Source organism: Pyxicephalus adspersus, chromosome 2, assembly GCF_032062135.1.
Source record: "Pyxicephalus adspersus chromosome 2, UCB_Pads_2.0, whole genome shotgun sequence".
NCBI lineage: Eukaryota > Metazoa > Chordata > Amphibia > Anura > Pyxicephalidae > Pyxicephalus > Pyxicephalus adspersus.
In genome coordinates this window covers 114,808,704-114,831,652 of record NC_092859.1, presented here as the reverse complement: position 1 = coordinate 114,831,652, position 22,949 = coordinate 114,808,704, and the positions used below count along the sequence as shown (strand labels likewise).

The window sequence follows — 22,949 nt, the reverse complement described above, 5'->3', positions numbered from 1 at the left end:
CAGTAGCTTTAACAAACCTGTACTCAGAAAACACATAAAGCCTGACTTTTAATGTGCTTGTTGCCTAGTTTTTGATGCACAGACCTCAACATCTGGAACACGTATGCAGATTAGGTGTTATGACTGATACACTTACCTAGAACAAGCATAGACCTAACATATAAGAGGTATTGAGTTTAAATCAAGAATAAAATGTTTTTTTTAAAAAAAATGACCAGCAAAGAAAAAAAAAGAAATCCGGAACATGTAACCAACCCAGGTAAAAACACTCACTCTCTCACTAAGCATGACCACATCATATCACATCCTGATTTGATTTTTTACTTGAGCTCAGGTTGGGTTATTTACTTGGGTACATGCAAGAAAAGCACTAATCATGTGAAAGTTATTTATTTGGAAATTATATTTGGAGCCATTAACGAAAACTTTCTTATTTTTAGGTAAATGTAAATGTGGACTACATCCGTTCTGCCAGCGCAGCCACAGACACAGTCCCAGCATTTTCTGAACGTACCTGTGCCACCGTCACAATTGGTGGCATGTAAGTATTACAGTTAGTTAAGGCTACATTTTTGTGAACAATAAAGCTATAAAATGTGTATGTGTGTAAAATGTAATAAAGAATATATATATGTATGCAAACAAAGTACTGAAAGCCTAATCCCAAGTGTTTGGGGGACTGGGTGTTAGGGGTTAACACCTATGGAACACTGAGGGGTTGTAGCACAAGTGGGGACTGGATACTAAAGGATTAACGTGTTAATGACTGAGCCATGTGGGATTAATGCACATAAGCCGGGCCTGCGTTAGTCAACCGAGAGTACTAATGCACCAACACTGAGGACTAAGCACTGAGGAGTAATTGTTCCTAAAACTAGAAGAGAAGATCTCAAATTGGAAAAATTATGCTGTCTAAGAGAAGATCCTTTTGAAAATATGTACTATTTCCTCCTATGTCAACAAGATGGGATGTAAAGTGAAGTATGCTTAGTTGATTTACAAGATTGGTGTCCTCTAGTTTTTATTGTATTATTTGGGATATGTACATTTCTCTTGTTGTTTTAGAAGCATGAGTGGAGTTGTTCTCTGCTTTTAGTGGCGGTGGCCAATAAATTAAATAATAATGAACAGGGATGCACAAACATGCTTTGCACTGTTCTGACAGAAAAAACTGCATGCACAATATATGGTGCATTGTGCTGTGACCAATTTAATTGAATATGTGCCCTCAAAACAACAAAAATGTTAACTTCAAGGTTCTGGGCCATTGTATGTTTAAAGAGGCTAGTAAAACTACCAGAATCTGATTTTGTAATTTCCTCCTGTAATACCCTGTACAGCTTAGCTCAGACCAATAGAGCGTAAATCTGCATGAAAGCTGATGCATTTTGTTGCAGTGCTAGGGTGTTAATATGTTAAAAGAAGAATAAGCAGTAAAAGGACTGACAAGTTTGCTGATTTTCCTTCACTCTTTAATCACAAAGTTTTATAGACAAAGCTTATTTGTATTACAGTGTATAAATATATTGTGTACAATGTGTGTGTGTTTTATTAAACACATGGAGTGGAATATAATGGAGCACACTGGGCACTTGAACAGTAGTTAGAGATGAGTGAACTGTAAAATATCTGCTTCACTGGCAAACAGCACATTTTAGCATTTCTGGAGTGTCATGATTATACTTAACATATGTTTAAAGCAGACTTAAAAATTCTGTCTGCCTAGCTACTTAGATGAGCCTTCTGCTGCATCTGCATTCTGATCAGGTTGTTTTTGCTTGTCCTTGTCAATGTGTTAAGTCTCCAAGGTGGGTTTTATTTCCTGTGTTCCTGGAAGTAGTTTGGTAATTTGTCATAGGTGCTTCTCCATAGCAGCTAGTCTTGGAATGATCCCAAAGTGCTCTTGGCCATACTCTTTGTCCCAGAGAAAGCCCTTTATGAGACAACGGAGCATTATCCCAGAAGCTGCTAAGCCAACTGGAACTTAGAAATTGCCCTTATCTGCCAGTAGCACACAGATTGAGACATGTGCTTACAAAGCCATTTCTTCACGAGGATTAACAGTCTGGTTACTGTAACCCCTTCAAATCTCTGTTACAAGCCAGTTAGGATGTCTTCAACCAAACTTACAGAAACAATATGGGTGCTGTACACAAGATGTAAATATTATCATTATAATAACATTCCAATGTGTGGGTTTAATTTAAAGCCATTTATACCCAGCCCACCCTCTTTATGGAGACGACTAACAGCAAGCAGGTAAAAGGTTGTCTGTAGAATATTCAACCTCCCAATTTTCCTTTGTTTGTCCTGGAAGCAACAATAAACAATTTACCATTTTTTGATGGCTAATGGCCAAAATATAGTCGAGAGGTTGATCTAGTCATATACCACAGAACAATGATCGTTTTATCCATAAAATATGTAGTACCTAAATAAATCCAAGATGCAAATATGTGCTTGGTTTTTCCTCCTACCTAAAGGTAATCATTTTCATACAAACAGCCATTTTTTGCCCTTGCAATCCTCACCATGTGTAAATGTACTATTACTGAAAAATACTAAAAATTAGTGTGGATCATGTCCCTCGAAGTCACAACCCTTTTCAAGCTTGGAACAAATTTAGATTCAAAAGGATCCAGAGGGAATAAGGAATATTGAATTCTGAAATAGCTACTGTTCCTATATCGGGATATAAAAAGTGCTGCACATGACTACACTGCAGAGAAATTGGTAGCAGAGATAAGTAAATCTCAACAAAACAGACAAAATGGCTTATTCCTTTAGGCATTGCAAATGGCTAGCACAAAAAAAAAAGAAAAGAAAAAACATATTCTGTTTAAGCAGCAGCCTTAATTTAAAGCCCACGTCCAGCCTTCCCCCATTGGTGACTTCTCTACCCTTTTAGTGCTCATTTTTCTTTTCAATTTACATTTTCCTGATGTTTGATCCGTCAGTCACGTCGTTTACCTTTTCCTTTTCTAATTTTTCCAAGTAGTTGGTAATTCTGGCCTGTCCTTTTTCTGATTTGCAACATCAGGGGTCCTCATTATATCGGCACTGCTTTGTTCTTCAGTAACCATACTGATTCTCCTTCAGTGAATGCAAGTTACCATACTGATTCTCCTTCAGAGCTTGGTACAACAATACCTTCCATGGATTATGGCTAGGTACACACGCGCAAACAGTGCTGTTTGTACAGCGCTCGTTTATGCATCCCGCAGTTCTTAGTCGTTGGAAAGGATTGTGAAAGATCCTTTCCACGTACAATTATTGCAAGTGTTTACATAGCCTATGACCTCAATCTCTTCAGTTTGAGTCATGCTCAATGTAATTTATTCCAGAAGTCTAAGAATAAAATTACTGTGGTGGATCATGTGATTAAAGACTAGTGTACCGGCCTTGGACAGCAGTAAACACGCAACCAGATTTATATTTTCACACTAGACATATACTTCTTCAACAATATATTCACCTAGAAGTGAATAAAGTTGAGGTCCTGCTTCCATTTATTCCTCAAAGGTAGTTTATTAGGGATGTTTCAAAACGGTGCAAACAAACACATATTCTCAGGTGATATATACCATTTTGTGTGTACTAGGTGACCTTGAGAAATAGAGATCAGTAAATTGGAAAAATACAGGGACATTTGTGTAAATGATGCTTTTTACCAAAAGATAAAGTGTTTTCATGTTGTTATCCCCCTATAGAAATGGTATGTTGGGAGGGAGGAAATTCATAACTAAAGCTGCGTACACACTTCCAATTTTTGTCGTTGGAAAGGATCTTTCACGATCCTTTCCAACGACAAGGGGCTGCAAGATGCATGAACGATGCTGTACATACAGCACCGTTCATGCTCTATGGAGAGGGGAGGGGGAGAGCGACGGAGCGGCACCCTGCTGCGCGCTCTCCCCTTTCATTAGGATCGGCTGTCGTCCATCGTCCGTGGATCCGGTCGGTCGTCCGGACGATGGACGACACCGACTGTACACACAGAAGATTTTCGCCCGATATTTGGCCGATGCCGATTATCGGGCGATAAAAATCTGCCGTGTGTACATAGCTTAAGGTTTAGCCTGTGTGAACTGGAAATTTTTCTTTGAAAAATTGACCATTTAAAAAAACATTTTTTTTTGTAATGCATAAAGAACAGAATTCAAGTGAATCTTGATATCCATGCCAGGTCTGTACAACAGTAGTGCTGGTTGTTTGTGGAGTACATTTCTTATTTTTGAAGCTGAAAAGCTTTTGAAGTCTCAAAATACTGTGTAGCCTTTCTATCGCTTTTGTTTCACTTTTAGCACTCTGTTTACTACTGGGCTTTTGAGATTTTAGCAGCACAAACATATTTCTAAAATAGCCTAACAGAGTCATGGCTTTAGGCTGCAGCTAAAATTAAACATGGTGGATGTGTTTACACCCTCCGACTGGTATTGCTATAAAAGTCAAGCTTTAGGATTAGAATGTCCAAATCACTTTTTATTGCCTTTCTAAAAGCTGCTCAAGACACCCCTCCCAGTGGTTTGCCCTGTACTTCAACCCATACAAGATAAACTGATGTTCTGACAAAACCATTGTTTCCTTTCCTTAGTACAACCAGTACATCCAGATTTGGGCATAAATGGTCGTACTAAAAATGCTGAGACACCTTAGTAAAAACTTTTCCCAAGAAAAACTTCAATATCCTGGCACTTGTTACTTGAATACAGGTAGTCCCCGGGTTATGGACATCCAACAGAAAGACGCCTCCTAGATACGAACGAGGCTTTCCTGCTCACTGTGTGCAGAACGGAGGCTGGATGGGGGCGGTTTGCATGACTTGCAGAAGAAATCTTTTGCTAAAGACAGCTGAGGCTGGGGGTGGGGGGGTTGAGCTTTTTCTGCAGCCTCTTGTAACTCTTATTACCAAGACAAACTCTGCAGTTGTTTCTTTTTGTGTATCAAAGCACAGCTTGCTGCAGAATTTAATGAATGTCTAGGCTCCATACATTTTTTTTTTTTTTGCTTTCTTTGTGGTTACCTTACAGTGGTGATTTTTTTATAGTAACTGACACCACGCTGCCTAAAAATGTTGAGACAAACATCTGTCCTAATTGCATTTTTTAAAATAATGTATCTGTTTTGACTTGCATAAAATTCAACCTCTATAGACATTGCATTGATGGTGTGTGTGTATATATATGTGTATATATATGTATATGTGTGTATATTTTGTGACATGACAGTGTCCCAAAAATGGCAGGGAAAGTGCATTATTTGCTCCAGGGAATAGAAAGTGTTAATTGATTATTAGGTTTTGACAAGAAAACCAGGTACTTTAGGGCCCTGGAGCTGGCCAAGGGAGTGAAAGGGTGGGTTCCTTGGCCCAACCCAATCTTGACAGGGATATATGCACCTGCAGTCAGGTGCAAGAGGGGAGGGGAATTTGATCAGCAAGAGGCTGACGGAGAGCCAGAGTGGATTCCAGGCTGAGGGAGAGCGCCAGAGGCCAAACAGTACCGATATAGTGTATGTGTTAGTAAGAGAGGGCACCTAGGTGAGGTAGCCAGAAATCCAGCCAGGCTACTGTTTATTTTGTTGTGAAGTACTGGGGAGTGTGCGGTAAAGGTGCGTACACACTTCCAATTTTTATCGTTCCAATCGAACGACGAACGATCGATTGGGCAAAAAATCGTTCGTAAAAAAGTAACCAACGACGCCGACGAACGAGGAAAGTCGCTGGAAACGAACGACCGGACCGACGGATCGGATTGGACGACGATCGTTGAGCATCGTTCGTGTGTACGGTCGTTCGTTGATCGTCCATGTTCAGAGCATGCGTGATGAACGAACGTCCGTTCACTTTCCTGTCGTGCACATAGTTCCTCTATCGCTCAAACGATCGTATCTATTGTGTGTACAATATCTACGAACGATCGTGTCGTTAACTCTATGTGCAGCATCGGTGCTATACGATCGTTCGTAGATATCGTGCATGAACGTTCGTCGTTCGTTTTCCAACGATAATAATTGGAAGTGTGTATGTAGCTTAACACTTGGCCTAAACAAATGAAATGCTGTTTTTTTGGACTTTAGGAGTCTGCTGTCTCTAATCTGCCCTGTAACCATCCCCTTACCATGCAAGATAATAATTTTTCTGTTTTGCTCTTTTTTTAATTGTTTTTATATACATTATGCAAGATCTACTGTTTGCACAGTTATTTCATAGCCACCATGAACACATTATTTTAGGTACAGTTACAAAAGTTGCATCTTTGTATTTAGCATTGTATCTCTCATTTATATAATTTTAATGTGGTTTGCTTTGGGTGTGTAAAGATCAGATTTTCAGGAGCTAGAAGTTGACCTCTAGTTCAGGAATTTTAAGTTCCACTTTCAGGGCATGCTGGGAATTTTAATTAATAGCAATGTTTACTGCAGCTGGCCCGAGCCCTTGGGTGCTGTGCAGTGGGAGAGTTAAATGCTTTGGATAGATTAATTGTCAGATAAGCTTTATGACCTTGCAGAATTTGAGTAGGATATCCTCCTAAGCTGTGGTTGGAAGCCTTTTAATATTCATTTGTATTGTAAATATTTCCATATTAAGGCTTTTTCATACAAATTGAACAGATTTCATTTTCTCAGAAAATTTGAAATCACATCTATGTATCCCATAAGAGCTTTACAGTATTGTCACTATCCCTCTGTAACAATGTCTCTGCTCTCCAACCAGTGGACGAGGTGAGTTGTGCTCTGCTTGAAGGCTGTTCTGTCCTTATGACTTCCTGCAGGGCTACGTTAATCTCCAGGGCAAGAGTGCTAATCATAGGAGAGTTATGGTTTGACTTAAATCATAATTTCCTCTATTTGTCAGTTTGTGTCACAACATAAGCTACTTAAATTCTGGCCTGTTATGCTTACTAAGGTACTTTAGTGAACAGATAGTGTGGTACTATAGAATTGTAACATAGTATTACTATAAAAATTTGCAAAAGCTTGTTGGAATATAAGTAAACCATGTGACCTTGGTATAGATGACATGTAATCCACTTGAGTTGTACAGAGTGTTCGATGCATTTGTTTACATTGGCTTCATATGCAAGCTGGTTAAGGAAACCTTCAACAGATAAGAATAGGAAAAACTGACAGTGACTTTTAGAGAGCTTGACATGCGAAGAGGATGGCAAGTGTCTGAATTATTGCAAAACGCAGTCTGGCAGGTACAGTAGCACAGAGACTGACACACAGAGTAATACACTAGCATGAGATTGAAGAATAGGAGCTGACAGTGATGGAGGTACAGACTTCCACTCTGGAGATAAACATGCTGAAGCAGATGGACTGATGTTGGCTGGATGTATAAACTTAAAACTGTTGTAGCCAGTTGCAGAAAAATAGTGTAGGTTGTGCCAAGCAAAGTCTGAGCTAAAATAAATAAGGACTGTTGTACTGTTGTGTTTCTCAGACCTCCTAAAATGACATAAGCTGGTACTTTTCAAGTCCTAGAGTAGTTATATTCATATATAGCGGAGTGTAATGGACCTAATAGCAGCAGTGGAAGACTATATTAAACTTAGATGATTGTTATGATGTTGAGCAGTTTGGTAGGAGAAGCATTGATGGCAAAAGTCTGTCTGCCTAAACCGTAAGAGAATAGGATTTGTCAGAGAAGGCAAACTTTGAATGGAAACAGAAAAGATTACCAAAGTCTTTGTTAAACAGTATTGGATGGAGTCAATTTCCTTGCACGTATATCTATAATTATAGGGAAAGATTAGTGTATATGTATAAATTGTTGGTTTGAAGTTAAAAATGTTAGTATGTTCAAATGTTTTTAAACAAAAAATATAAACTTGTTTGCATCTAACTTATTTTATTTCTACGTGGGACAGGCATCCATGATCATTCCCCTTCTTTAATCTGTTTCCTGCTTTGCATAGGTGTGCTGGGGATTATTGTTCTGTTGTATAACCCAGTTTTGGCAAAGCTTTCACATTGTTATCACATTTAATGCTACAAAATACTTTATATAGAAGAGTTATGGTTGACTTAAAGACCGCAAAATGGCCACGTCATGTGGTTGCATATCAAGCCCAAATCATCCCCCATCCACCACTGTGTTTTGGTTTCGCTTTGTTTAGGTCTCTTCCGTTTAAAGGCATAAAGTTCCAGAGGTCTTGTGGTTGCAAGATGTATCTCATCCATGTAAGCCATATGTAATCAGTATTTTTGTGTTATGATCGTGAAGAAAGAAAAAGCTTTGCACTGAGAGTGGATGTACTTTCTTTTTCTCATGACTAAATGTGCATTCAGTATAACTCAATGTGCTTACTGAAATTATATTATCCTTTGCCTTTGAGGTAAGGGTGACTCGCTTATAAACCAACCACAATATTGTATGTACATTTTTCCTATCCTATACTAGAATGCCTGTTAAATTAGATTTTAACCCTTTTCAGCTTAATGTAGAAAGTTGAAAAATGTCCCTCCTTTTAAGTGCTTATGACAGCACAGTGATCACTGTTAACTATAACAAAGTAAAAAAAAAAACTAAAGCCTTGTATCCTTCAAAAACATGTAAGAGCATAAACATTTAGGTATGCAAATTGAAAAAAGTTAAGTCTCGTGCTGATGGTTTTAATTTAGCTGGGGCATGTAGAACTTAATTTTGATCCCAAAAGAATTGGGTGAATTCCATTCCATATTCTGTATGTGGCTCTGTGCAAAGGTAGCCGCTGTTCTGGCCCCTGATCAGAGTGCAAATGAGGGTCTTTGTGTTAATTCCAGCACTTGCGTTTACAGTAGGCAAATAAACACTCTACTTAAATCTAGACCACCCATCATAAGAATAGTTTTCTACAATCCTGCCATGTAAGATTGTGGAGTGCTTCATTTTTGACTATATCCAGTGCACACATAACACTTCATTGACATATTTCATACCAATCAGAATGACAAAGGGTGCATCATACAGGGAAAATATCTATCCAGTATTTAATACTGGTGTTTTTTTTTTTTTTGTGGTTAATAAAATCATAGCCTCTTCCTCCTTTATAGGTGCCAATTGTGTAAAACCATTGTTCATTTCCTACCTTGTGCACATGAGTTTGTGCACAAATTGTGCACATGGGTTTTGAGTGTTTGTATGTGTGTGTGTTATGATGTTGAGCAGTTTGGTAGGAGAAGCATTGATGGCAAAAGTCTGTCTGCCTAAACCGTAAGAGAATAGGATTTGTCAGAGAAGGCAAACTTTGAATGGAAACAGAAAAGATTACCAAAGTCTTTGTTAAACAGTATTGGATGGAGTCAATTTCCTTGCACGTATATCTATAATTATAGGGAAAGATTAGTGTATATGTATAAATTGTTGGTTTGAAGTTAAAAATGTTAGTATGTTCAAATGTTTTTAAACAAAAAATATAAACTTGTTTGCATCTAACTTATTTTATTTCTACGTGGGACAGGCATCCATGATCATTCCCCTTCTTTAATCTGTTTCCTGCTTTGCATAGGTGTGCTGGGGATTATTGTTCTGTTGTATAACCCAGTTTTGGCAAAGCTTTCACATTGTTATCACATTTAATGCTACAAAATACTTTATATAGAAGAGTTATGGTTGACTTAAAGACCGCAAAATGGCCACGTCATGTGGTTGCATATCAAGCCCAAATCATCCCCCATCCACCACTGTGTTTTGGTTTCGCTTTGTTTAGGTCTCTTCCGTTTAAAGGCATAAAGTTCCAGAGGTCTTGTGGTTGCAAGATGTATCTCATCCATGTAAGCCATATGTAATCAGTATTTTTGTGTTATGATCGTGAAGAAAGAAAAAGCTTTGCACTGAGAGTGGATGTACTTTCTTTTTCTCATGACTAAATGTGCATTCAGTATAACTCAATGTGCTTACTGAAATTATATTATCCTTTGCCTTTGAGGTAAGGGTGACTCGCTTATAAACCAACCACAATATTGTATGTACATTTTTCCTATCCTATACTAGAATGCCTGTTAAATTAGATTTTAACCCTTTTCAGCTTAATGTAGAAAGTTGAAAAATGTCCCTCCTTTTAAGTGCTTATGACAGCACAGTGATCACTGTTAACTATAACAAAGTAAAAAAAAAAAACTAAAGCCTTGTATCCTTCAAAAACATGTAAGAGCATAAACATTTAGGTATGCAAATTGAAAAAAGTTAAGTCTCGTGCTGATGGTTTTAATTTAGCTGGGGCATGTAGAACTTAATTTTGATCCCAAAAGAATTGGGTGAATTCCATTCCATATTCTGTATGTGGCTCTGTGCAAAGGTAGCCGCTGTTCTGGCCCCTGATCAGAGTGCAAATGAGGGTCTTTGTGTTCATTCCAGCACTTGCGTTTACAGTAGGCAAATAAACACTCTACTTAAATCTAGACCACCCATCATAAGAATAGTTTTCTACAATCCTGCCATGTAAGATTGTGGAGTGCTTCATTTTTGACTATATCCAGTGCACACATAACACTTCATTGACATATTTCATACCAATCAGAATGACAAAGGGTGCATCATACAGGGAAAATATCTATCCAGTATTTAATACTGGTGTTTTTTTTTTTTTTTGTGGTTAATAAAATCATAGCCTCTTCCTCCTTTATAGGTGCCAATTGTGTAAAACCATTGTTCATTTCCTACCTTGTGCACATGAGTTTGTGCACAAATTGTGCACATGGGTTTTGAGTGTTTGTATGTGTGTGTGTATATGTGTATATATATATATTATATTTATTTATATATTTTTTTTTAAAGCTCCCAGTGAACTGATCATTTCTCCTGGGCCGATCTTTCAGAGCCTTGTTTTCTGTTCATCAGGCAGTAGGAATGCATGTTCTCTTTAATCGCAGCACATCACATGCTGTTAAAAGGCCTGCTCCAGGCTTTCTCCTATGTTTTCCACATAATGTAAATAGTCTTTGTATTGATTACACTTCATCTTGGCTTATTGATTTTTTTTTCTTCCCCTCTGCATTCCACACCCTATACACCTCAATGTTGATAAATAAATCTGTTTTTATATGTATGCAGTTCTGTCATGTGAAGGTAGCTTGCTGGGTTGTGGCATGAAATGTTGTGAACCCTGAACCACCAATGCAAATTATTTTTGGTATTCTTTCAATGCCATTTGTAGTGAAGATCTTACATGTAGTCAAGTCTTTAAATTTTTGGTTATTGGAATTTGATTACCATAATTTATCAGAATACATGGAATGTTTTACAAAAAATGTAAGTAATGTTTCAACTAAATTATAACGATTATAAGTTTTTCATATATTTTATCTCATCAAAAACATTTAGGATTGTCTAAACATCTGCATGAAAAGTTAGTGTATGTGTTAGTGTTTGAAACTGTTCATACATTCTTGTATTTTCAATGGCTTTTGATATTACAGATCTGCAGCTTTCTCTATACATTACCCTCCCCTAGTCTTTACAATAAGTATCACTTGAGGATACTTTGAAGTATTTTCCTAAATTACTCTGGGTAGGTTCAGGAGTTTGTAATAACGGCATTTTGTTCCATTGTAGCTTCTTTGTACATACGTAGTTTTAGACTGTTTTGCTTTTCTTATGGAATAATACGGTAGTCAGACAGTTCTGGTGACTTTACCTCTATGTAATAAAACATGAGTGCTCTTCACTTGCACATCGGTGAAGCAGATATACCAGAATATTATGTTGTGATCATTGTGTTTTGTTCTTTATAGTAGTGGTGAGTTGGCAGCCAGGTATGGCCTCTCGGGCACTGCTAATTTGTCATTCTCTGTATGTCTGGCAGCAGTAGTAACTGTCAATAGTAACGGCTTTGTGATGGTTCGAAGCTTTCCATGGTTAGTTTGTCTCATGTGATTTTTAGGAAAGGTTAAGGTTTCAGATTGTTACGGTAGGCAAAGCAGCCTTCCTGGGCTCAAGCTCACTTGAGACAAATGGAATCATTCTAGTTGTCTGGCTGCTCGAAGGAAAGGGATTATACTGGATTGAGGATTTCTTTCCTCTGTTTCATTCTGACTCAGACTTCCTATTTCAGCTCGTTATAGTACCTGACATTTTTTTTTCTTCACTCTGAACCATCTCAGGTGGTGCACTGCTTTTTCTAATTTTTTTTTAAGCACTTGAGCGATCTGGTATGGCTTTTCCAGTTAACAGAAATGTGATGTAAATGCCAAGTCTGCTTTGATATGTAAAAATTCAAGCTTTTCACAGCACTCTGTTCGTCATGCTGTATGAATATTTAAATACTATAATGTTCTGCTTTTAATCGATGTAACCTTTTAGTTTGGTGCCTCAAGGTTTTTATGGTGATTTCTGTGTTTGTGTTAAGATACTGCTCTCCATAGAGATCTGCTACTGCTGTTTCAGCTACGGGTCATGTTTCTTTTAATATATCACTTTCTTGAAATTCAACAACAAAGATGGTATAATTTTTCAAGTTAAGATTGTAATTTCTCCTGTAAATTCATTTACCACCCCTTATCTGCCAGCAAGCAGATAATTATCTTGCATATAGCTGAAACACTTATTTAATGATTGGCTGTTGTTGTCTGCAGTTGGTGTATTGCTGTTATGAATTATGTATATAATTAAACCACTAATAATTTGTGTTGTGGCTGCAAACTATTATAGTTAACCCCATGAAGACGTTGGCTGTGGCCGCAGTCATCATTAATGCCTGCCTTCAGAGGGACAGCTCTTGTATTTACCATTGCCTGGTTGGTTCATCTCATATTTGGGGTGGCATATGTATAAGAAGAAATAAAATAAATATGAATGCTGTTCAAAATGTTATCTGTACTTTATGGTAAAGCCGATCTGCAGGCAAATAATAAATCCCCCTTATACACACACCGCCTTATGGCTGTCATAAAAAAAATACCATGTTGCAGTCCTGAGTCATTTCTCCCTTTAACAGCGCATGGGTCTTCCTTTGGGTGTCAGTTACTCTCTGTATGATGTACACGCCTGGGGGGAATTTGTAAAATGTTTGTTACTCACTGAAAAAAATAAATACCCAATGTATTGCAATGCATTTTGAGTGTTTGATGTTGCAGTTTAGTGGTATGTATGTTTGACAGCTCATGTGTAAAAGCAGCCTTTATATGAAATATGAACATGTCTAACACGTCTTTTTTTTTTTTTTCTTCTCTGCTACACTGTTGGATCCATCCTAAATCCTCTGTGATGCAGGCTTAAGTGCCCTTGAATGTTGTGGTTCAGGATAGACAGTTCTTGATTGGATGAGGCCCACTGTTCAGTGGATCGCACAAAACTAGGTGTCGGAGACCTGTCCTAAGGATACTTGTTACAGAAGTTAATTGTTTATTTGACTAATATAGGCTTTATACAGTTCAGAATGCACCTTCAAGATACTGAGTTTTATAGTTAAAAAGTAATTATGAATCTGTCAACAGTAAATTACCAGCTCTGCTGAATTCCTATTCTTCTTCCAGACCTGTTGCTTATTTATCACCTGATAAGTCAGAATTGCCACAGAGATGTTTGTATTTGGGTGTTAAGGTCATTACATCATTTATTTCAATACGTATACGTATTTGTAATTATTAAATGGGAGTCTTTTATGATGTCTGTTAATCTGTATTAGCCCGTTAATGGGAGTAAATGTGTGTGCGCTGTAAACTTGCTAAATTAATCTGTGAAATAAATTTGAGGCAAATAGCCTTTGTCAAAAAGCTACTACCATCATACACTTACCTTTGAAAAGAAAGTGTTGATTTTTTGTTTAAAATAAAATTTGGATTCTTACTTTTTTCCTTTCCCTTTATTAGTGTATTAATATTTAGTAAAAGACACTTGACTTGTGTTTGGCAGTGCACTGTTGTGTACTGTAAACACAACTGAAAGCCGCTCCAACTGCTGGCCGAGTCTTTGGAAAAAAACATAGTATGTATTCTAAATTCTTGTGGGGATAGCATAGTTTTTAAAACAAGCAGTCACCAGCACCGAATGAGTGCTGGTTTGTTTTCCTGAAACCCAACCCTCATGTGTTCTGTTGGGTTGAGTATTAGGGGCTCTTTATAGGGCTGTATCCTCCCTGTAACACTTGAGATCAGTCATGGACAAATGTAATCCCTTTCTCTTTAAAAGTGCCTAAACAGATGGAAAGGTTTATAAATTCACTTAAATCATTAAAAATAGCCAGAAACTTTTTCGAGGACATAACTTTTGTTAGAGGCTTTCCTTAAGTTTTTCAGTGGACGTGTAATTTTTCTTTCATTGATCTTTTTTGTGGGTTGTTTTTCATTTCCCTTCACTGCTTCCTTTTTGAGTTATTAACTGCAAAGATCCATCTGTTTGCTCTATTACACCTCATGACGTGTGGCAGCAGATCCTTCAGTCTGTCATCAAGTTAATAATCTAAGCTTCCTTTTGCAATTTGGGACAGTTCAAAGCTGGCACCTACTTAGTGCCCCCATTGGATTTAAAAGTATTTAATGCTGATGTTCCTTGTTCTGCCGTTGAGCAGGATCTCTAAAAACAATTTTCACATTGATGCTTGCATGATTTTAGAGACTGCCTAGGTTCCCTAAGATAAATAAAGAAAAATCCTTAAGATCCTTGCATCCGGCTTGTAGTTGACCTACGGATTAGATTATATATATATATTAATGATATACAGCTTGCAAAAGAAAATCCTAAATTTTTTACGTATACGCATTTAAATGCTAGCAGAGAATTTCTTTTAGATCATTTTCTTAAATTAAAATGTCTTAAATACATTGCTTGATTTCATGCATGGTTTGCAGCCTTTTGCTGCATATAGCAAGTTGTCAGGAAAAAAATGCTATAAAGTTTTCTGCAGATTAATGACAGGTATGTAATATTCATCAGAATTGTGCCTGCTGATATATCCAATTCACTTTGTGCTGTAAGGAAATAATGCGTATTGAAGGTGGTAGCTGTTATAAAAACCTAATTCACTATAATGCTGTTACAAATCATTGTTTTTAAATCTGTAATAGAAGCATAGGCACTAGGACTACACTGTACCAAGATTTCTAATATAAGCAAATGCTTTGGAAATTGAGATATTAGACAGCCTGCCCAATGCTGGAACACCATTCATGACTTCAGTGTTGCCGTCCTTCTTGTAGTTTGGAACTGGTGATGTGAGATTCTGTGGAGTTTTTTTTTGTGTAAGTTACTGCTTAGATACAAAGGTTCATTTCTGCTTTTGAAAGATTTGTTCTGTACAACCCTCATTTTCCTGCTAAACTTACATCAGTCCAATTGTCTTAGGCAGGAATAATGAAGAGCATTCTCATATTTAAATGGCAGTGATTATGTAAGATGCTGGTTAGCTCAAGATATTGCATCTTTCTTTTTGGGCCCTTCATGTCATTCTCCGAAAAGCCATTTTCTATTACTTGGTACCCCCCCTTTCCTCAGCCATGCCCTTAGCACACTTGCATTGAATGCTACCATTTCCCTGGAGACAAAATGACAAGAATTTTGAATTCAAAACATGAGATTTAATTTGTTCTTTTACAGAGGATGTAAGGGAAAACCATTTCCAAACATGACCCATAGGCTGGGGCTACATTTTAATAGAGCTTAAATAGCTACTTGATATATATGCAGTAGTACTTGCCAGCTTTACATGTAAATAAGCTTTTATGTTTACCTGTAGAGGGTCCATAGAAATGATTTCATTATATGTATTCCTGTGGTAGATTGTAATCTTACCTAGATGATCTTTTTCTTCTGTTAACCTGGATAGTCGGAGCTCCTTTTGTCCATATTGTAGATCCTCCCTTCACACAGCTTTGATTTAATTGGAGATCAACATTCAGGAGAGCTATAATGTGACTTCAGGTAAAAACACAAAAAGCTAATGAGAATGAATTTGCCATTTGACAGTATTTCTGACCTACCCCTGTAGAAGTGTTTTGGAGATTGTGACAGCCAAGCTACCACAACTTTTTAGCTTTAGGTTAGATGATGGGACTGTTGGTTTGATTTGGGGAGGTGTGGGGAGTGTTTGCTGAGAACAGGGATACTTTTTGATCTAGTAGGAGACAAAACAGACACAAGCCTTTCATGGTGGATTGAACTTGTCTAGCAGTCAGAGATATCACGTTCATGATCAGGTCTGTCAAATAGCTAATTTTTAAAGCCACATTACACAGCTTGGAAGTTTTGTGTGGTTTGAGACAAACCAGGAATTGGACTTTTTTCTTTAGTGATGTGACAAGTTGTCTTTTCATGTCTTCCTGTGGCAGTGGTGGATCCTGAATTCTACAGAAAGCAGCACAATATATTTAGTTGTTGCCACTTTCTGTACCCTTCTGCTGTATGTCCAGGACCAGTGGACTCAAACAGGTTGACCAGACAGTACATGTTTTTTTGGGGCTTGAGAATGACACGATCAACAAAGTATTTTGAATTTTGTTTCTTCTTTGATGGTATTACCTTGATAGATTTTCCCTGACCTGTAAATGTTTTATTTAAAGCATAAAAAACAGCTTTATGTAAAACACGTTATGGAAAATTGAAATGACACCAGTAACACCAGCTGAATTTGGTTATGAGATCAGTCTGTGTTCTTCTGGGTATTCCTCATAACTGTATTGAGGATTGTACTGTTCTTTGTGTCAAGAAAAACTTTAATCAGGGTAGGTGTACTGAAGCATGTTTAATAGCTTGAAATATATTCTTGACTTTTTTTAGTCAGGGGGAAAAAAATATTCAAATGGTAAGAAAGCAAAAAAAAAAATTTTTTTTCTTAGGTTCGATATTTTAAGAATTTTATATAGTGCCAACCTCTCCTGTGCCACTGTACAATAAACACGTTGTGAGAGCAAAATTATGGAACAACACAGATTGACAGCTTTTTGTTGTACCAAGGGGGAGGGGGATCCAATAGAGTTGTGTGCTTGTTTGTATAGGTAAGAAAATCAGTGTGTAGTAAATGTAGTGGTAGCTTTCCCCAAATGAGTTGGTAAATTAAGATACCCATAGTTGGGTGGTTGCCAACCCCAATATAAGTATAAGAAAAACAGAAAAAGAAAGGGGTTTTTATGGCAAAAATGGCTATTGTATAAATTATCACGTATATATGTTTATAAAGATGTACAGATATATAGATATAGATATAGATATATATATATTATCCACCACAAGGGTAAAAGGGTAAACCTGTACTTGTATCGCTGTATCTACCACCAAGGTAATGTAAGATACAATTGCTAAACTCCTTCCGAAGATGTTGCCTGAATGACCTTTTGGATTCAGTAGTTTGTCACACACCGTGCATGCAGATAAGGTTTTTTCCTCACAACCTATCACACAGGTAACACCTGAGCTTTATACTTATTCTGAGCCAGGGATTCAAAAGGTATTAATAACAAAGGATCAGAACACCGACAAGGCAAGCTGAATTTGGAGGAATTAGGTTAGAAATAGCAGCCTACATGCTCCGTGGAGGTCTTTTTTTTTAAACTAATATATTTGTGGTCCATTTCTACCAATGTTGCAGCAGCCATTTTCAAGTTGATAAATATAATATTAAATATCCTTTAAGGTTATTTAAGTACTAAATATTCCATGACTATTTTTGGCCTATTTAGTATGAAAGAAAATATATTCAAGCTAGTGTACATTACCCAGTAACAAAATGATGGGGACATTGTGAGGTGACAGTCCTTTAGTCACCTTGATTAATAAAGGTATGCAATGTTTCCCATTTGGACTTCAGTCAGTTCCAGTGAAGTAAGCATTGTTTCTATAACAATGTGTGTTTTATTTATTGCTAAACAAGTGATGTTAAATTGCCTCTTTATGACTTTATTGCAGCGAACGGGATGTGGCTGGCCTTTAAATGGTTCCAGTAGACCATTACGCCTATTTCCAAGAGGGCTGTCGACTTATAGAGAAAGATGTCAAGTTAGAATTCTGCTTCCCCCGACCATAAGAGCAAAATAACAGCTCAGCAGCTTTCCTACACCCACTAAGTGAGGATTTTATGATGTGCACAAATTTTGCTGCAGAGACAGCTTTAGAAGGGTTATTTCTGTACTGAAAAATAGAACGTAAGCTACCTTGGGATTGAACCCAGGCCTGCACGAATGCTGTCCAGGTGCCTTTGGAAGCTGATCCATCACTAACAAGGCTTTATTAGCTCTAGTGTTGCAAGTTGCATTTTTTGCTAATTTCCGTTTATTTAATACCTAGAGAGGCAAACAAAATACTCAATAGTGTAAACTTCCGCTTAATTATTCTGGTATGTACTGTGAGCATTTAAGCCACATTTGTACTAAAATGCAAGGTCCTGTACTATTTTGAAATAAAAATGTAGCACGTTTTGCAGCAGTCTGCCATTTAGATGAATCTATTCCTTTGAGTATGTGTAGCTGATTTTAAATGTGCTGATTTTAAATGTGCTGATTTTAAATGTGCTGATGTTGAATGGCCACTGGGTGGGTTCATGGCTCAACTTTGCATATGCAGACAAAAAGACCTTTCGCCTCGGTATATTTTGCTTTCTGTACAGCGTTATTACAAGTCAGTGCAGTAGTGTTCTAGACAGAGCAGACCAGAAGCATTTGAAAAACATTGTGGTCTTGGCCTTCGTATGACCTCCTGAGACATCTTACTGACTTAAGCTTAGAAAGCAGATAAATGCATGCTGAGTTAGTATTTGACTCTTAATTACTATGCTGTATTATCTGCCCTTATTTAACACAATAAATGTACATATAGAAGGCATAGGGACACATTTGTGTATAGCTATATTAAAAGTGCTGGGTTATGGTTCTGTCTGTTAGTGCTGAGCACTGCTGGGTTATGGTTCTGTCCAGCATGAGCAGGCCTTTTTAAAGGAAAACTATTTTCACACTGGATTCTTGGCATATTTATAAATGTGCTGATTTAATTCATAGAAATTCACAAAGTTACAAAGAAAACTTTTGTTTGTCCCCCGTGAGGACAAACAGGTGTTCTATGGGTCAAACGGAACATTGACTGCTAGTCATCTTCTAACCCGCATGCTTCTGAATCCTGCTCTGTACTTCCTTGTTTGAACTAAAGTATTTGTCAGGTTTGCTAACTACTGTATATGCCGCGTCCCACACATAATTGTAGTACTCAGGCAGCAGAACTCATGATTGATCTGACGTCTGTGGGGTATCTGCAGATCGCACCAGCTCAACCTAGAAAACCTGCTCCGATCAAGATTTACCTTCATTCTGTCCCAAACGTTGTGGTTTGGATGCTTGCTGCATGTTAAATGGTCCCCTAGTTTATATGCTATGTGTAAGGATAAGCTGTTTTACCTTAACAGTCAATGATAAACATAAGCAATATTCTTACATGTCTATATAAACATTATAATATATCATTTTAAAATGTGTAATTGTAAGCACATAAAATGGGAAAATAAGGTCAGGTTTGTTTTTTCTTCTAAATGATGCAGCTATGTAATCTGCATTTTGAGTAACGTGCACTAGATTCCCTACAAATAAGATTTTAAAGCATATAATGTAACTGTGGAGGGCTTCAATAATAATCTCCCTGGACAAAATACATAGCAGTAGTATATGGTTTTGATTTAGCCTAGGCCTGAGGGAACTGTTGTAGGGGAAATAGGTCTGCCGCCAGCCAGAAAACGATTCACTCCAGTCTCTTCATCAGTCGCTTGCTAAGACTGCAAAAAAACCAAAATGGTTGGCTTAGGAGGCAAAAAAAAAAAAAAACTCCCAACAGGTCTTTTTTGTGGTAGGCACATTTTCCTGAAATAAAAATAAAATATAGTGGTGGATTGCCATCTACATCACACATAGGAGTGCAAATTTGCATGTAGAGTTATTGAAAATTGTTGCACTTGATGGAATGAGAGGAATAAGTGTATGCACCTATTTGGGATGCCTTCTAGAGTGATGTGCTACAGAGGGTTTTAGGGACAATTTTAGGAAACCGTAGCTTTTCGCTGTTTTTCAGGCATACACAGTTTGAATGCTTTTGTTACCATTTACTTGTCATGTTTCTTTAGTTATATAAAATATAGTCTGCAAATATCACACAACGTCCATTCTTTGTTCTCTGCTTTCCAAAAGTATGTCTTGGTAGTTTTAAGTGATCTGCAGGCTTCAAATATACATTTAAATAAAAAAAAGTCCCAGTAATGAAGAAGTTAAATACTTAAGCTGCGTACACTTCCAATTTTTATCGTTGGAAATGAACGACGAACGATCGATTGGGCAAAAATCGTTCGTAAAAAAAGTAACCAACGACGCCGACGAACGATAATAGTCGCTGGAAATGAACGACCGGACCGGCGGATTGGACGACGATCGTTTACCATCTATCGTGTGTACGGTTGTTCATTGATCGTCCATGGTCTGAGCATGTGCGGTGAATGAACGTTCGCTTACTTCCTGTGGTGCACGTCACTTCCTGTATCGTTCAAACGATCGCATCTATCGTGTGTACAATATCTGGGAACGATCGTGTCGTTATCTGTATGTACAGGATCGGTGCCATACGATCGTTCGCAGATATCGTGCAGGGTCGTTCGTTTACCAACGATAATAATTGGAAGTGTGTACGTAGCTTTAAGGATCACAATGACAAAGTTGCTTTTTTAAAATGTAGACTTGTCTAAATAAAATACGATGCCATTATCACAAATGCCCCCTTTTAAGTCAGTTGAGTTAAGAAAGCGCTTCACATTTCATAGTTTTGCATCTTTCCAGCATTGACAACAGGACTTCAAGGCTGTGCTGTTTCTGCAGAATTTTTTTGAATTCTGGTAAAGGTTTTGAGAGTCCTAATCTCTTGATGGTTCAAAAAGGAAACAAATATCGGCCTAGTTACTAGATTTGCACTAAAATGTCCTTGTGGAAAAAATGTTTTTTTTCTTGTTTTTTTTTTTCCAAACAAATGATACTCCTGATTTTAAATCATATCCCCAGAATATAGATAACCCCCTTCCTACTTTCTTTAACTCCTGGAAGGAAACTACAATCCATTTTTACTCATCTAAACCCACGGTCACCTGATACTCCTGTTCTTTGTCTTTTTGCTTTCTGGCACTGCGTGCCAAAAGGCTGACGCTTCCTTCTTGCTGTCTGCGGTAAAACCCTTTTATGAATAGACTTAGGAGGAGAGGATCTGTAGGAGAGGGAAGCCAAGGACAGGTTAGCTCGTTTGTCTTCAGCAGAGGATCGGTGTCCCTGAACACATTGAAGTGACAATATTAAGTGTAGTAAAGTGCATATTTTTACAAGGTAAGAAATGGTTAGATACTGCTGGATAGACTTGAGGAGTATAGTCAGAATATACTTAGTTTTTGCTTAGAGATGAGCTTTAAGCATTGTGAGCAGCTATCCAGCTTCTTCTGTCCTTTGATGTTGGTAACAAACTCCACAAATTTTAGGTCCAATTCTTCAGATCCCTTGTTGAGTTTTGGGAATTGGAAATAGCAATTGGAATTTTCTGTTTCACCCTCACAAACCAGCGTGGGCACATTTCTCCTATTGTATTTGTGGCTATCTCCATTCCATGGAAGCCTTTAATTAAATGTGAGTTGTTTCAATTAGATGCACATAGGATTTTATTGGTGTTTAATTCAATTTTTTTTTCCATTAAAGTGATAAACAAAAATGCATCTGTGAAGCAGTTTGTACAGTAAATGGATATTTAGTTGTAGATATTATTAGTAGTATTTGTTTCCTACACTGCTACATTGTGAAAGAGTCCTTTGTTGAAATACAATATTTAAGTACTTTTTGTGCATAAATATGGCTACAATACCATGTGTCTATTAAAATACCCATAATTGATATACTATCAGAAGTTTTAAATATCTTGGCTGTAGTAACCATTTCTATGACAGCCAACCTACTATTTGTACAGTAAAATTAAGACTTTGTAAATTTGTAATACGTGTGATTAAGAACTAAAGGATTCTACACTGCCAAACTAGTTTAAATGTAACAGTTTTCAGAGAGCCTCTAGTGTCAGGTGATTAGTGACATCCTCATTACAGGGAATGTGTTAATTATTGGCGACTTGTAACAGTTTGTTATGCTTACACGTTCTCCCTTTTCAGCTATGAATTATCCATTCATTTCCCCACATGTAATTGCAGGAGAATTACAGATGCACTCAGTGAAGGGGAATTTATGAATTTGTTTAAAGCGGCATACTGTAATCGGAGCCAAGTTAATGCACTTCTCCTGCGCTAAATGCATAATTGGCATATGGGTTTTTCCAAAGCAAATGTTGTGCTCTTTCAGCCCCCCCCCCCCCCCCATATGTGTAAGCAATACCTCTTCCCATCTTTGCACGTAATACTTTGCTTGACTGAGCTGTGTTGCACTATCTCTGCAATTATCTGTTTTTTGGTACCGGCTTATTTCCTCTCTAGGAAGGAAATGCCCTAAGCTTATTCTATATACTAACTTGTTAATGCTTATTACCTCGAGATTCTCTGTATACTTTGATATAATGAGATTTGGCTTTAATCCCGTCATTCCTAATATTTGCTGAGCAGACCCTAAGATAATTCAATAAATTGTCTTTGGCTACGGTTGGAGCTGTTATAATGGTGGAGTCATTCAGTCACAGAAGTGTATAATCATGTTTCAACAGGTTTGCAAAGGAGATATAATGTCGGGATATGGGCATGGATGTATGCTACAAACTGATATTAAATGAGATAAAATGTATTGTATAATGCACTATGATTGAGGTTTTATTTAGGGTCAACAGGGTAACAATAGCCAATAATTTTTGCACCATTAGTGTACAACATACTGGATACTGCCACACCGACTGAGTGAGAGGAATAATTCTACCCTAATTTTTAGTTGCTTCACAGTTTCACGCATAAGTTTAAGGCTCAACATATGAAAAATAAAATGTGTATCTACTTAAATATATAGTTGTAATGTGTAGTCTCACAAATATTGTGCAACGTGTT

The 22,949-nt window shown here is 37.3% G+C and overlaps 1 protein-coding gene across 1 annotated transcript in view; it reads left to right on the top strand.

The window, feature by feature from the left end:
- Positions 1 to 22,949, top strand: part of SND1 (staphylococcal nuclease and tudor domain containing 1) — a 265,369-nt gene that overhangs the window by 69,998 nt on the left and 172,422 nt on the right. Inside the window, 1 exon segment of the mRNA XM_072401947.1 lies at positions 441 to 541. Coding sequence (XP_072258048.1) covers positions 441 to 541 — 101 coding nt within the window.